Below are 16,128 nucleotides of genomic sequence, written 5' to 3' on the forward strand. Positions count from 1 at the left end.
TAGCACTGCGGGTCACGTCTCAGTCCCGGGCTGTGGCCACGGGACGAGCAGCTTTGCGCTCAGGACTGTCGGAATCCACAAGCCTTGCCAAGAGGCTGCGTAAAATAGGCCTTCCACGGGGGGAGACAGCAGTGAAACTGTCAGTAACTCCACTTGAAAGTTGGAAAGTGTCGACACTTCCCCCTCCCGCCCCCAAACCTTGACAACAGCCACACAACGCAAGCCGCTCCTGCATTGGAAGAGCGAGCTGGGACGCCCTGCCCCGGCCCCTCGGCCCCCCCGCGGCCCGGCAGGAAGAGGAGGGACTGCCCGCGCGGCTCGGCAGCGTTCCCCGCTCCGCGCCGCCACCGGTCGCCCCCCACCCGCAGCCGCACGGTGCGCCATGTCCCAGCCGGGCTCGGGGCCCCCCGGCCCCGCCGCGGTAAGGTGGGCAGGGAGCGACGCGAACGTGGCGCGAGGCGGGCGGGGGGCACGGCAGCTGCGCTGATGGACCCCGACCCCCACTCGCCTCCCCCCCCACCCCCGCCCTCGGCCAACCCCGACCTCCTGCCCGGAGCGCAGCCCCGCCCGCACCGCCCTGCTGCGGGGCTCGGTGGCGGCTGGGGCGCGGCTCTGGCCGCTCCCGCGGCGGGTGCCGCCCCCGAAGGGAGGTGGCTGCTGGGGCGCGGCCCGTGCGTCTGTGTGCCCGGTATTGCCGTGCAGTGCGGAGCAGCAAGCAGCACCATGGCTTTTGCGCGCTGGTGGTATGCCACGGTAAATGCGGGGCTGCGGCTGCGGCCTGCGGAGGGTTCCGCACAGCGGCTGCGGGCGGGGTCGCCCGGCTGTGGCACGAATGAGCGGGGAGGTGGGAGTGACGGGCGGCAGATGGGCGCTCTTCACGTGCTCGTGTTGTTGTGCGTCAGGTCCTGTGAAAGGCTGGCGTTTTCTGGATGTAGCTCCGAAATTCTGCTGTGTTCTTTGTTTAAGCGATGCTGGGACGTGGGCTCGTTTTGTGCTGACGGCTGTTTTCGTGATGCTCTGAATAATGCCAGCTCTCGAAGTGACTAAACTATGCCATTCGATCAGAACTCAGCAGTTGGTGATTTGCAGTGTAAGGCAGAGCTTGCGGGGGTTTGTTTCTGCTTCGGGTGAAAATCCTGCGGTCTGCCTGTTTTTGGGAACGTGTGCTTAACTGCAGGTGGGTCGTGGAGCTGCCAGGAATAGTTTTGTCTTGCTGAACAGTCTCTGAGTAAACCTCAGCTCTCATGGCTCTCTGCGGTTCAGCTCAGCTTGGTCAATGCTCATTAGTCTGACAGGACCTATAATTGCTTAGAAGTCGTCTGAATTATTAGTCATAGCAGGAAGCTGAAAAGTCTTTCAGAGGAGTGGCGAGCGGGAGCCTGCCCTCTGTTAAAGTTTTAGAGAAACTTTGTAAGAGGAAAAGTGTCTTTCAGAGAAATCATCAACTTAACATATTTCCTGAATAATTGCTGAGGTATATGGGATTCTCCCAATTTCTAATTGCACTTTTCCATTGATCGGAATAGCTTGGATGATGGATTAGTGGTGTTTTTGGAAGTAATTTGTTGTATTAAGTCAGTGATACAGCATGGTGATGATAATGCAGAGTCGGAAATAGGAAAGTTTGGGAACTGTTGCATTAAGTGATGATGGCTCTGTAGTCCTGGGCCATTGAATGCAGGGTTGGAAAAGATACTAAGACCACCTCGTTGCCCACATTCACAGAGGGAAACCACTCCTCTTGAGCTCTGTTGGAAAGCAGTCTCTATTGTTACTAGCACCAGTACATCTCCACTGGCGTTTGTGTGAGATCAGTGTCCTCCCCATCCATGTGAACACCTACCATTTACTGGGGCAGCTTCTTCCTGGAGGGCATCATGGTCTAATAGATGAGGGAGTGCAGCAGGAGAGAAGGAAGAAAGAAACAGGCATGAGAGTTTCAATGGTTGTTGTGTTAGGTGATGGTTTTTGTTGTTGTTTTTGCTTTTTTTTTTTTTTTTTTTTTCATAGGATATGTGTGCAGAGCATAATGCAAGGGCTGTAAGAAGAATCTGGCTTTCACCTATGCTTTCTCTGCACTTCCTTGATGCGTCTTTCATCTGTCAGTTCTTTGAGCTGCATCAAAAATCTCTGTCTTTTTCCCAGTTTTGACTGAAATATGATGGTCAGATTTTTGCCAGTATAAATTGTTTGTCTTCAGCAGCAGCAGCAATGCAATTAGTTGACTTCAGCTGAGGCTGTTGCAAGCAGACTTCCCTTCTTACCCAGTTACTGAATGTCGTCGCTGACTGCTGAGATGCAGCATATTTGAACTGAGGGCCTGCTGCTGTAGTGGAACTCCTGAGATTTAGAAAGAATGTCTTGGAGCAGGACTGTCAGATGAAGTCTGACTTTTACAAGTGTAAGCTGAGGATGCAGATGTACATTCTGTTAGTATTTTGAATCTGAAGGTAAATGTGCTGAAGCAATGGTGTCGATATTTTTGTGCATACAGAACAAATTGAAGATGATAAACTTTCTTGTTGATGATACTTCTGTTGGGTGTTTTTTTCTTTTTTTCAGATGTGATTGTGAGTGGTCTTGCTTGTTTTGTCTTCAGTGAAAAATATTTGGGGCCAATTTATTTTAAACAGAAAGGAGTTGAAAATAGGTTACATTTTAAGTTTAACTAACTAGAAGTGTGTGCTGGCTCTTTTTGTGACAGAGCTAGAGCTGCTTCAGCCATCGGTATGAGTATGCTGTTACTGTGTGCATACATTTATTTGGCATTGTAAGAAAAGTGAGCAGGAAAAAGTGTAGAATGCCCAAAACAAAAGCAACCTCTCTCACCCACATGGGGACATAGAAGAGTGAGGCATGCATACCATCCCAGGGAAGATTAGTTGAGTTTCTTGCTAAGCAAGTTGATTAATTTATTTAAAATTGAAGACTCAGCAGTTGGAAATGCAAAGCAAAAGGGAGCTGATGAAGATTGTTTTTAAAATAGGGTCCCTTCTCATGTCTTAAACATAAGCTTTTCGTGGAACCAGTGTAATCTTCATGGAAGGTGTATAAGCAAGTAGTGCTTTCCCAGTTTACTTCCTCAAGGTGGCAGACTTTCAAGTGAGATAATGCCTTTTAGACTGTTTCATTATCCAAGGCCAGAGAGCATTAGTGCTTAATGTTAACGCAGTACATGACTCTGAGTGAGTGAATAAAAATCACTTTGGTGGAGACTTATATGCTTGTTCCAAGTGTTTAAACTTTATTTAAATTTTAAATTGGAGCCTCATTATTGTAGATGCTGTTTGACACAGCTTAGGCTTCAAGTGCCTAACCCTTGCCTGACTTGATTTTAGGCATGGCTGAGCTGGAGTACTTGGCCTCCCTAGGGTGCTTCAGGGTTGTGCAGTTAATGTTGAGGGATGGTTGAGGGAATACTGCCAGCCCCTTTGTCCTGCCTTTAACTCTACCCCCTCCAGGCTCTGTCTGGGAGCCTGGGATTACTGTACATAACAGCCCAGTCTAGAGATGGGAGGAGAGCCTTGACACTTAGGTTCGGATGCTCTTCACTTGAGCCAGCCACTGGGACACAGTGTAGTCTTGGGACTGGGAGCAATCTTGATCCTGTCTGGTGTGGGTTTCCTTGGAAAATAAAAAGACGTGGACATGGGGAGGAAAGGTGGTGCCTGGTGTGGCACTAGGCAGAAGTCTGGTGCGCACAGTAGGATCTATGTAGGGTTCCTGCTTTCTGTGACTTGCAAAGGCAAAAGAGAATCATTCTGGACTTTAGTTGGTGTTACTGTTTTAAAAGCTGCGCCCAAACCTGAGAGAACAAACCAGTAGGACTGACAATGTGCATGCAATATACAGGAAAATGTGCTTGCTTTGTTAACCAACTTCCATTATGATAGTTAGTATCCACTTGGGAAGTCAGTAAAGCCTTTTATTCCGTGCAGTATGCATTTGCAATTGTCCACAAGCTGTCTGTGTTGGTAACAGTAAGAGATGCAGCTAGGTTCAGGGCAGCCCTCAGCTTTCAGAGTGTTGCGCTGCAACAAAGATGGCAAGAAGGGTGAGGCGAGGCTGAGAGCCCTGGATGTGCTCAGCACAGTGCAGAGGAGCTGAGGGGAGCCCTCATGGCTGCTGCAGCTCCTCACAGGGAGCGGAGGGCAGCGCTGAGCTCTGCTCTGTGTGACAGCGACAGGGCCCGAGGGAATGGCATGGAGCTGTGCCAGGGGAGGGGCAGCTGGGGGATGGGGGCCTGCACTAGAGGGCGGTGGGCATGGAACGGGCTGCACAGGGTTGTGGGTACAGCCCCAGTGCCAAAGTTCAAGGAGTGTTTGGATAGAGCTCCCAGGTGCAGGGTTTGGGTTTGGGTGGGCTTGTGTGAAGCCATGAATTGGACTTGATGATTCTAGTGGGTCTTTTCCACTTTGAGATATTGTATGACTATGAATCAGTGATCCTATAATGAGGGTGTGCATGTAGGATCAGAGCCTGGTCTACATAAAATGATTTTGCTGAACAGCAGTCATAGGTCCTCAACGTTATAGCTGTGCTGGCATCAGCTTTTTGTCAGTGAAAGCAGATCTATTGATGTTGCTTTTACTGGTATGTGTGTGGTGTGTGTTGGCTGTAGTAATAAAAACTACAGGTAACTGGGTTAATTGCGTCTTTACTGGAAGTGCTTTTATGGGGCATTGAATTAAGCTACCTAGATCTTACCTGAAAAGACAGCCTATATGGTAAGGTTTTCCACTGAAAAGTCAAAATTGGAATACAAGAGTAGTATTTCCAATTCTAAAACTTTTCAAGTGCCTCAGTGATGCCTGTACTAATTTTAAAATCTTTACTTATTAGAAGTTGGTTAAAAACAACATGTGAAATTTTTGTCCTGTACTACCTTAATGGAAATGGATAAGAGATGTAACTTATTTATTTATTTTGTTCTGTTTGTTCATTCAGCTATTGCGTCCGCAGCCTGTCTGTTGCTGTGCTAGACCACATTCCAGCTAAAGATAGTCAAGTGATACATGGCTCATTGCTCTAGTTGTAGTCATGCAAAGAAAATGCTGGAGGAACTCATTACTTAAGAGGTTTAGCAAACTTCTGCTGCTCAGTCTTCAAAACAGAAAGGAATGGATGGCTCTGAACTCATCCCTTCTCTTTACTCAGCAACACCAAACAGTTTTGAATCTGCATTCTCTGATGTCTGAGTTGCCTTGGGAAGATATACTAGCTGAGATATTAGATAATGGCTTTATTATGTTTTTTTTTGTTTTTTTTTTTATTCATGGACAAAATTACTTGCTTTTAGCATTTTTTTATTTTCTTTTTAATTCTAAGATTAAACAATGTGCTGTTGAAAAAGTTGTGGTTTTTTTTTGTTTTGTTGTGTTTTTTGTGGGACCATACTCTCTGTTATCAGAGATGCAAAATAAAGCCTGTGTTGAATGCAGTGTACTTGCCAAATATTCTGTATGTTGCCACATATGGAGAACAAATAGGACTAATGGCACGCTGGGTTAGGTGGAAGGAACTTTAATATCTTGGATGGGATGACACAGGAAGTTTGAAGAGGAATGTATGTTTTGATGTGCACCTGTGCTTGAACCATGACAGAGTATAAATCTTGTATTAACAGCAAAATTCTAGAAGTCATAATAGCAGATCTTTTCCATGTAAGGGGGTTTGGACATCATGAGCATCTGTATGGTTATGAAGGAAGTTTAGATGTTGATTGGACATGTAGTGTTTATCTGCTAGAGCTGTTCAGTTTCTGCAGGAGTCTATGGGACTGACAGCATTACTGAAGCATCAGAGAGTGCCATGATAATCAAGGCTGAGTGATAATATGAATATCCCGCAGAACTTCTCACAACAATAGTGTTAAATGTAGTGCTATTGAAATCTTCTTTCTGACTGAAATCTGTTGAAGTCATCCAGCAGGTCAATGGAAGCTGGGCATGAACAGTGTCCCTTATGTCCCCTGGGTCAGTGTTGGCATTGTTGATTTTCAGCATCTTTTTCAGCACCATAGTGGTACTGACTGTGCCCTCAGCAAGTTTGCTGATGATGCTAAGCCGAGTGGTGCACTTGATAGAAGGAGGGGATGACATCCAAAGGGACTTGGACCATCTTGAAAAGTAGTTCTGCATGAAGCTGGTGAGGTTCAACAAGGCCAAGTGTCAAGTGTTGCACATGGCCTGCAGCAATCCTATACAGACTGAGAGCAGCCCTGCTGAGAAGTTGTGTATTTGGATAGAAAGAGAACTGGACATGAGCCAGCAGTGTGCATTTGCAACCTGGAAGGCCAGCAGTATAGTGGGCTGCATTAAAAGAGGAGTGGGCAGCAGGGCAGAAGAGGTGATTGTGTCCCTCAGCTGTGCTTTCATGAGGCCACATTTGCAGTGATACATCCAGACTTTGGGGCCTCTGCAGAAAATTTTTGAGCTGTTGGAATAGATTCAGAGAAGGGCATGAGAAGGGCATGAAGCCCATCAGAGGGCTGGAGTACAGAAGGCTCTGGGGAGATGTCACTGTGGCATCCCAGTGCTTAAAGGGAGCTTATAAGCAGCAAAAAGACAGACTTTTTCATGGTGTGATAGTGACAGGATAAGGGGAAAAGATTTTGAAGTAGAAGGGGAGATTTATATTAGCTACTAGGAGAAGAAAATCCTTTATGCAGAGAGTGGTGAGGCATTGGCCCAGGCTGTGCAGAGAAGCTGTGGATGCCCCATCTCTACAGGCATTCAAAACCATGTTGGATGGGGACCTGGCCATTCTGATCTAGTGGGTGGCAACTCTGCCCACAGCAGAATTGTTGGAACTGTTTGGTCTTTAAGATCCCTTCCAACCCAAGTCATTCTGTGATTTAAAAATCTGTCCATTAGTGAGAAGGGAAATGTACTGTTCTATTCTTTTGTATTGTGAAGAGTGAGAGTTGCATCATATATGCATTAAGATATTTGAGACTTGCTCAGCATGGAAGGTATAATTCAAGATCTTAATATTTATGCTTTTCTTTACTTACAGCAGAGTGACAAGAAGGCAAACGGAACTTCTTCCAAATCAGGAGAGAAAAAAGAAGCAACAGAGGTAAATTCAATAATGCAAATATATTAACAAGAAAAACTCAGTAGTGAATTACCTCTGATATAAATTTCTGTCTTTTGATAGCAAAGTAATAATTTTCAGATAAAACTGATTACTGTTGCAGGTATTTGTAGTTTTGTCTTCAGCTGCAGAGCTAAAGAGAGTTTGTGTATTCTGCAGTGCAGGTACACTTTGATACATATCTGATGGTTCTGACTCCTTGATGGCTGGAAAGCAGGAATAAAGTGGAGTGTTCTGTCACGTTTCCTATCTTGTTTGTACCCTAGATTTTCTTCCAAATGGGAATATTCATGCATAGATTTCTCACATCTGGGCCACATCTTGGCACATTTGCATATGTGTGGTCAGTGCTGTATTTTCAATAAATACTACTTTTTGAAGACATGGGGTTAGGAATGAAGCTTTCCCAGTCGGGAGTTCATGCTGGGTATAATATTGAATTTACAGCAGGCAGTTTTATAGTCTGATCATTGAGGCTGTTGATGACGATCAGAAACCGTATGGGTTGCAGGCAGTGCTCGGAACAGTACTTTGTACTTCTCCCAGGAGGCCTAAATCCTGTTAGTCACGCAGAGATATGTTGTGTGCTACAGTGAGTCACTCTTGTGCCATAGAAGAAAGTGCTGTCTGAGCCAGGATGCAAGTGCCAGTAGCGATCATTAATTCCTCTCAGCTGATGCAAAAGTGGAGCGGTACTTTTCCAAGGAATGTTAGCAGCAGGTTTAAAAAGAGAAGAATTCACAGCAGCATCTACTACTTGTCTAATTGTTGACTTCAATATCAGTTATTTGTGTAAGGGAAGCTGGAAATAGCTACATTTGATTTTTTTAGTCTTAGCAGAATCTATTTGGAAAAAGAACTTTGGCTAAGCTATAGTGCTTTTAACTGCTGTGTCTATCAAGGGTAGTAGTCACTCTTGTTACTATCTTCAGAGGTAGATGAGAAGAGCAGTTACCAATCTTTTCTGACCAAATACCAAAAAATGGGTGTCTACGCTGTGAACACAATCCTTTTATCTCCAGACAGTGTATTTTCTTCAGCAGTGCTGTTCATTTATACGTTCCTAGTTAGATATCAGATTTTTTTTGACTGCATGTTGTTACTTATGTAATGTAGAAATGCTTGCCATTTTGTGGGACTGGTGGGAGTTGAAGTCTGTAGTTTGGATGGTGGCATTATGTTCCAATGCTTTTGCTTCTACAACAGTATTAATGTTCTAATTTATGTCCCTCTTTCTTCTAGAATGCTAACTTTTGTCTGTTTGGTTTCTGAAAACAAAACTAAGATGTGGCATTAATACGTTATACCCATTTATTTTTTTTTAATTATTTTTTTTTATTTTAAACCCTGGTTCTTCATAGAAGCTAATGATAGTTACTTGGAAGCACTTAGGGTGCACTAATTCTCAGTGCTGTTTCACCTAGCACAACAGAGAAATATTGTGTGATGGTTTAATAGGGATAAGTCTGTGAGATCTGGCCCTACAGGGCCACGTTCCTTTTGGAAGGGTTGATCTCCTTTGCTTCATTACTCTTTGTATGGTATTAAGGAAAAAACATCTTCACGCTGAGATCCTGTTTGCCTCATTTCAACAGTGCTACTCAGGCTTCAGGACAGACTGAGTGATCTGCTTGCTGCAGGAGTGGTCAGCTTTAGATTGAAAAATGTATTACCTGCCAGTCTGATGATGACCAGTGGACTATGTAGCCATGCAGTATCTTCTACAAATAAGTGCTTTGCAAGAAGGGAGACAGCTGGAAAATTCATATGTGTTAGAATATGTAAGTGAAAGGAGATACAGGCAACTCTTTATCCACATGATCCAAAGATAACATGTGTTATGTACTGAGTAGCGCTCATAGACACAGATTCAGCTTACTGGACATGTACCTTATCTCTTTGTGTCTTGCATTTCAGAACCTTAAAATTGCTAAATTCACATTTTAAATAAGGTCAGGCACTGAGAATCTTAAGTTGACCTTGAAATGTTTTCATTGCTTGTGGATGTGTGTGTGGTAGGTATTAGCATAAAATAAATGATCACTGTTGGAATTGATGGTTGCCCATGCATTTGAATCTATTTTATGTATTTGCAGCTGGGGTGTACCTGCCATGCTGCAGAACATGCTGCCGTTTTCCCATATTCATGCCTCTAGGTCCTCACTCTGTGAAGACTTGAGACATTATGGTCTTAAGTCAACATGTTTGCAAGACAGCATTGCGAAATGTGAGAAATAGCAAATTTCTTCTCCCTTCCTCCCAGTGCTCTAAGTCTTTTGGCAGCTTTTATGTGAAGTTTAAGTATGTGAGAGGCAACTCACATATTTTTTTTTACCTTTCATCTCAACATCATCTTCAAGCTTCTGTGTCCTCTTTCAGCAGTTTCAGGTCACTTTGGAACTTATATACCATAAAGGAATTACTGCTACAGAATATTTTGGATGCTAGATAAATAATTTTAAGGGGGGAGGGGAAAATTACTGCATGGATCTGAGCTATTTTTACATAGCTGTGTTTGCTTTCTATTGTATCTACTATTTGCTACTGTTGGAGAGAGGGAAATGGTTGCCTGAGTCTTTGTCTGGTCTCAGAAAAGTAGATACAGTGTTATAGTGAATTGCCTTGTCACACAGCTGTATTCTTCTTTGTTTGATATTGTTCCTTCAGAGGGATGCTATTGGGGACGAAGGGTTAGCAAAAGAATGCAACTCCTCATTTGGGAATCTCAGCTAAACTGATTCAAGCACAAAACTTAATCCTGCCTTAACAAAGATGGTATGAAATAAGATCCAAGTGAATGCGTACTGCAATTTCAAGTTATGCTTTCCAGCAGGGTAGACAGAATATGTGCCACTTCCTTGGCTTATTATTCTTTACTAAACAGGAAATATGATCCTTATTTTGAAAGCGTGATAACAGTAACTGGCTTTGAAACACTATTGTTCAATTAAAATTGATTCTTTCCTCTAACAACAGGATTTCTCTGGCATTTTTAAATCCTGATGCTGGATTTCTTATCCAAAACAAACATTAGAGTTGGTTGGAGTCCAGGAGCATTATTCTGAGTAACAACACTATGACTGGTAAAAATGTGGTAGGATGAATGTTATTGATTCAAATTTTGGAGGATCATGAGTAAATGATGAGAGCGTTTGTGAGATTTCTTTCTGCTTTGATAGCATGTACTTATTATAAACTGTATTTTTGTTTGTTCTTTTTTTTTTTTTTTTTATTTCTTTAAGCCTAATGCTTCATGGGATGCCAAATACAGTGCTTTCAAGTTCCTGGAGTGCAGCATTGCTTTAACAGTACACTAACATTCTGATAATAGTTTTAGTCTGTGTAATGGGAAAAAACAGTCAGTCAGTATGATGATGAAAATCACTGGATCGTTTGAGGATGCAATGATTTTAGGGTCTCATACATCGCTCTTCAAAACGGAAAACAATCATTAAAATAGATCAGTGTGCTGGTTTAAAAAAAAGGTTATGTACTGCTACAAATGCACTCATATTTCTATTCTCATTTGAAAAGTCACACTCTAGATAAGACTTTTATATTTGTTGAATAGTTAATAAGAGAAAAAAGTTCACTCTGCAGGATGGTATGGCTCTATCTGTGGATCCCAGAGGGAGCCTAGAAGATTGATGCTGTCCAGCACTGACTGTCAGGGGACATAGAGTAGCATTAGGGGAGTAATGTATTGAACGGATCAAACTTCTGTAGGAGGGGAGGGGTGCTTCTGGGCAGTAGAGTACTAATTTTTTTTGCCCGTTTTTCTTTTTTTTTTTTTTTTTTTTTTTTTTTTTTTTCCCTTTGGCTAAGATATAATTGTATCAGGTAAGGTTTGATATTCATTGGGAGTTGTTATGATTCAACGCTCATTTTACTTGAGGAAGAAATTTGTTGCTCATGCAATTGTTGAATCCAAGACTGATAGCTGTAGCTTGATATACTGCTTGAACTTGTTAAAAACATTTTCTGAACAGAGCTTGAATGTTCTTTCTTCATGTGATGATTTTTTTTTAATAAAAGAGAACTGCACTGTAGTTCTTAGAGCAAAATTATAATGAAAAAATGGAATAGTGTAGCCCATCATGAATGTGTAATCAATATTTCTGGATACAAGTATTACTGCATGTGGGAGTCAGCGGGAGAAATGCAAATGACCATACCAGTCATTGACCTATGATCAGCAAATCTCGTTTATTGCTTGACTACATGTACATTTATAATGCAGATAATTAGCTCATACATAGTGCAAAAGCAGAGCTCATCATTGGTTCTCAATTACATGTCACCCCAAGTATCTTTGCAACTTGTAGTTATCATCCTGATAGCTACTCCCTTGCTGAGTTCCCAAAACCATGGCTAGTTTCTCTCCACCATCACACATCCCATTGTTTTGTTGTCCTTGCAGATGGCATGGCTGCTTGGTCAGCTGCACAGTGTCCACATAACCCTTCTCAGCTAGCCAGTTGTCAATAAGATTCTCCACAACTGCAGTTCTCCAGTGGGAAGATCTGTGTATCAGAGTGACAGACATTACATCTCCACTCTATTAAATATGGATCATTTTAAGAGTCTAGTCTGAAACAGTGTTTTGGCCTTTTGTTTTGAATTAACTTCTAGTGTTGAAGAATGGACTATAAGTATCTGTATGACAGAATTTTAAATCCTTCACGCACGATTCTGTGCAGGCCAGTGATTCACAAAATTCAGTCACAGAATTGTGGGGTTTGGAAACAATCTCTGTAGATCATAAAGCCCAATTCCCTTGCAAAAGAAGGTTTCCTACAGTAAACTGCACAGGAAAACATCCAGGCAGGTTTTGAACCTCTCCAGAGAAGAATCCACAGTCACTCTGGACAGCTTGTTCCAGTGCTGTGTCACCTTCAAAGTAAAAAAAGCCTTTCCCCATGTTTATATGGAACTGCCAGTGTTCTGTTTGTATCCACCGACCCTTGTCCTGTCACTGAGCACCACTGGAAAGAGACTGGCACCATTCACTTTGCGCCTGCCCATTAGATAATTATAAGCATTGATAAGATATCCTGCAGTCTTCTCCAGGCTGAATAGTCCAATGTCTTCCAGCCATTTTCACACCGAAGATACTCTAGGCCTCTAACCATCTTCGTGGCCCTCTGCTGGCCTCTCTATAGAAGTTCCCCATCTTGAACTGGAGAGCCCAGAACTGAGCACAGTACTCCAGATGTGGCCTCACCAGGGCAGAGCAGAGGAGGAGGGCCACCTCCTTGTCCATGCTGTTCTTAGTGCTCTCCAGGATACCATTGGCCTTACTTGCTGTGATGGCATACTGCCTGTCTCGTGACCAACTTGTTTCCCACTAGGAGATTGAGATCCTTCTCTGCAGAGCTCTTTTCCTGCATGACAGTCCGTAACCCAACCTTTTGGCTTTATGTAAAATGTCCTCTGATGTACCAGACAGTGATGAGGCAGGTCAAGGGGCCATACATGAGATGTGCAGTTCTGTGGTTATTCCTCCGTCTGGAAATGAGGGCAGTGTGTCCTGCTCCAGGGTACATTCTTGTGTGGGGAAAGGCAAGGAGAGGATGTGGGAATCTACATACAGACTGTAAAATTGCAAAAAACAGAAAAGCAGACAATTATTGCTTTTCTTTTCATAAAAGAAAAGTTGTTTATTTTGTGTTCTGGTTTTTATATTATTATTAGTTTGCATCGTTATTATAAATTATTGATTGCCCAGTACTGGGGGAAAAAAGTGCACATGAGACATCTTGACTGGATCTTCCTGCTGAAGTTTTGCACCTGCTGTCCAAACTGAAGTCTGCTTCTCTGCAGTACCTCTGTCGCTTGTTTGATCCCTCCTCCTCCCCTGGAGAGGAATAACGGAAGGAGACAGGAAGAAAGGACTCATAGGAGCCTTGTCTGTCAAAAGAAGAATTGCCAGGACATGGAGGCTCCATATGAGCCTGCAGGATGGTCTCAAGTTGGGGCTCCCCTGTGTGATGATAAACTTACATGGTCCTCGTATCCCTGCAGTGTTGAGGTTTCTGGGGGTTAGGTCCCTCTGTTAGATTCTTCCTGCTGCCCAGGTGCAGCAGCTCAGAGGCTGGCAGTCCCTGCCTTGCCCTTTGGCTCAGAATTTGGTAAAGAAGAGATGAGAGGTCATGGGGAGGGACAAGGGAATAAGATGGGAACGACGGCTTGTAGGAGTCTTGGCTGTCAAAAGGAAAATTATCAGGAAATGGAGGCTCCACATAAGCACACATGATGGCCTTGAGCTGGGGCTCTCCCCTCTAACAGTAGACTTACAGGATGGGAAGATCAGCACTGACATTGAGGCAGCTGTTTGGATGGAGGTGCGGCAATCCTAGTGCCCCTTCAGTAGTTCTAGGGGCATGATCTCTTCCTGGCCAGCCTGACAGTGATAGATGGTGACCAGTGTGCTCTGATGGAGGGAGATCCACTTCCATAAGGTTGACCTCCAGAGGTGGATCCACCTCCATGGACTTGATGTCAATGACTCTTTCCATCAGCCACCTCTTCTTGAAAGGTGGCTGATCCATCCTCAGTCCTCCAAGGGAAAGCTTCTTGTATATTCCCTGCAGAACCCAGGTGCTACAGGCTGCTCTGGCTCAGCAACTGGGGTTTTGGACATGGGGTTCCTGTGTTTCTAGGGGTGGCCATGGCGATAGGATTCTGAGTGTCCCATGGTGACTAAAACATGGCTGTTCGGAGTTGGGACCTATGGCTCTTGCTGTGAGGTGGTTGAAAGGATGTACCAAGTGGGCCAGGCAAGGGGGTTCTCATCCAACCTGCAGCTGCGTAGTGTGTAGCTGTCCTGGTGCCGGCAAGTAGCAGAGAAGGGCAGAGCATACTGACACCCTACAGAGAGCCATGGGAGATGCAATCATGAAAAACTGTTGAGTTTTGAGGGTTGCATTATCTGTTATTTCCCATTCCTCATCCCCACTCCTGGAACTTGAGAAGCTGGCATCTCTTCTGCCCTGATCTCCAAAGGAGAGGAGTGGAGAGGAGAGTGCTCACTTCTTGGCACCTGTGAGAAAAGTCAGGTTTCTTTTTCCATTTTCCCAGTAGGCAGCTGTAGTCAGCACTCACACCCTCCCCGAGCCTTCTCAAAGCTTACTAACAAGAGGCAGTTCTTTCATGCTGCCCAGGGATGCCACATGTCTTGGGCCCATGGGATGGGTCTGTAGTCTGTAGATGATATGTAAAAATGATGAACCTTGCTGCTCATTTCAACTTTGCATATCCAGGTCAGGAAGAAGCCTCATAAATGATCTAACATTTTAGGTTGTTTGTCTAAGCTGGACAGTCCCATGTCTCTCATCCTTTCTCCATAAAGGAGATGCTCCAGGACCCTAAGCATTTTCATGGCCCTCCACTGAACTCTCTAGAAGTTGCTTGTCTTTCTTGAGATGGGAAGTCCAGAACTGGGCACAGTACTTCAATGTAGCCTTACTAGGATAGAACAAAGTGGCAGGATCACCTCCCTCATCCTGCTAGCCATGCTGTTTTTAATGCATCCCAGGATACCTTTGGTTTTGGCCTCAAGGGCACACTGCTGGCTCATTGCGCTGCTGTCCACCAGGACACCCAGAGCCTTCTCTGCAGAGATCCCTTCCATCAGATCAGCCCCCAGCCTGTAGTGATGTGTGCAGTTATTCCTCTGCAGGTATTCCTCCATCACATTTCTCTCTGTCTAACTCTCCAGGCTGTCCAGGTCTTGCTGAATGGCAGCAGAGTCTTTTTGTTATCAGTCACTCCTTCCAGCTTTATATCATCAGCAAACTTGCTGAGGGTACGCTCTATCCCATCATCCAGGTCATTGATGAAGAAACAGTACTGACCCCTGGGAAATGCTTCTAGCTGGGACTCAGTACCGACCCCTGGGAAACACTTCTTACTGCGGGCCTCCAAAGGACTCTGCCACTGACCACAAGCCTCTCATCTCTGCTAGTAAGCCAGTTCTCTGTCCAACTCACTGGCCACTTGTCTATCCCACATGTTGTTAGCTTGCTTATGAGGATATTATTGGAGATGGTGTCAAAGGTCTTGTTGAGATCTTCTTTTCAGAAATAAGTTGTGCTTTCATAATTCATTAACTCTGTTGTTGTCAGATAGGGAAATGAGATCTGAGTACAGCTAAAAGGTAATTCTTTAGCTGTTTGTGTCTGAGTCTGTCACAGAAAAAAATATTTTTCTTTTTCAAGGAGGAGTGGAAGATAGAACAGCACTGATGGATTTGCTCATGAAGGGTGTTAGAGCTGGTATGCTTGGGGGGGAGTGTTGTACTTCCCAGAATCATTATTTTAATAAGTGCAGGAGAATGATGAACCCGGTAGTTTGACATTGCTAGTTTTCCTCCTTTTACAAATGTATTAAGGGATAGATAGCAGAGAGGTGATGTTAGTTTTTGGTAAATAGCCCCAGAAGTCCTCTCCCTCAGGCTCTGACTGGATGTTGATGGTTGAATGTGCAGCATTGCTTATGGAGATGGTTTCCTGGTTTTGGAGCTAACCTGCAGTGAGAGAGTGACATGGAAATGACCTTAATACAGAAGATTATGATTGCTATTCTGTTTCAGTAGCTATTATACAATCCTTTGAAAACCGAGTTTGAATGCAGGTTTCCTGTTACGATATCTGAGCCATCATCATTCTACTGACTTCTCTACTGTAGAGAGTAATTGAAGTGTAAACACTTCATCTTGTAGATCTTTGAGCTTCCATTTGTCAGAGAAAGTGGTTTGGTCTTATCCATCTGCTGCCTTCAAAGACTTGATACATTTTGCTGTGCTCTTTATTAATGGGTGCTTTTTCTAGTCTTCACTAGAAATCATTTCATCAGTTGCTGAACAGCGCAGGTTCAGAGAGGATATCCTGTTCTGTTTCAGTTGCAAGTTTACTTATTCACTAGAAAAGCCATCATTTTGCTCTTAGTTTTGTATCTGTACTTCCCTGCCTGAGGTACATCATTACTTCCTATTTTGTTTTAAGTTATTTCTGTAGCGCAATAACCTAC

The 16,128-nt window shown here is 43.9% G+C and overlaps 1 protein-coding gene across 7 annotated transcripts in view; it reads left to right on the top strand.

Annotated features, from left to right (window-relative positions):
- Positions 1-303: 303 nt before the first annotated feature.
- The window catches only part of CAST (calpastatin), a 59,139-nt gene continuing 43,314 nt past the window's right edge, over positions 304-16,128 (top strand). For 5 of the 7 annotated variants that reach the window (XM_072360086.1, XM_072360084.1, XM_072360088.1 and 2 more), the window contains exons 1-2: positions 304-421; positions 7,018-7,080. In XM_072360086.1, coding sequence (XP_072216187.1) covers positions 383-421; positions 7,018-7,080 — 102 coding nt within the window. In that variant the 5' untranslated portion in view covers positions 304-382. Of the gene's footprint in view, positions 422-606; positions 754-7,017; positions 7,081-16,128 lie in introns of those variants that run through there. The other 2 variants (XM_072360094.1, XM_072360087.1) reach the window with 2 other exon arrangements.

This window comes from Excalfactoria chinensis, chromosome Z (genome assembly GCF_039878825.1).
Source record: "Excalfactoria chinensis isolate bCotChi1 chromosome Z, bCotChi1.hap2, whole genome shotgun sequence".
Classification (NCBI taxonomy): Eukaryota; Metazoa; Chordata; class Aves; order Galliformes; family Phasianidae; genus Excalfactoria; species Excalfactoria chinensis.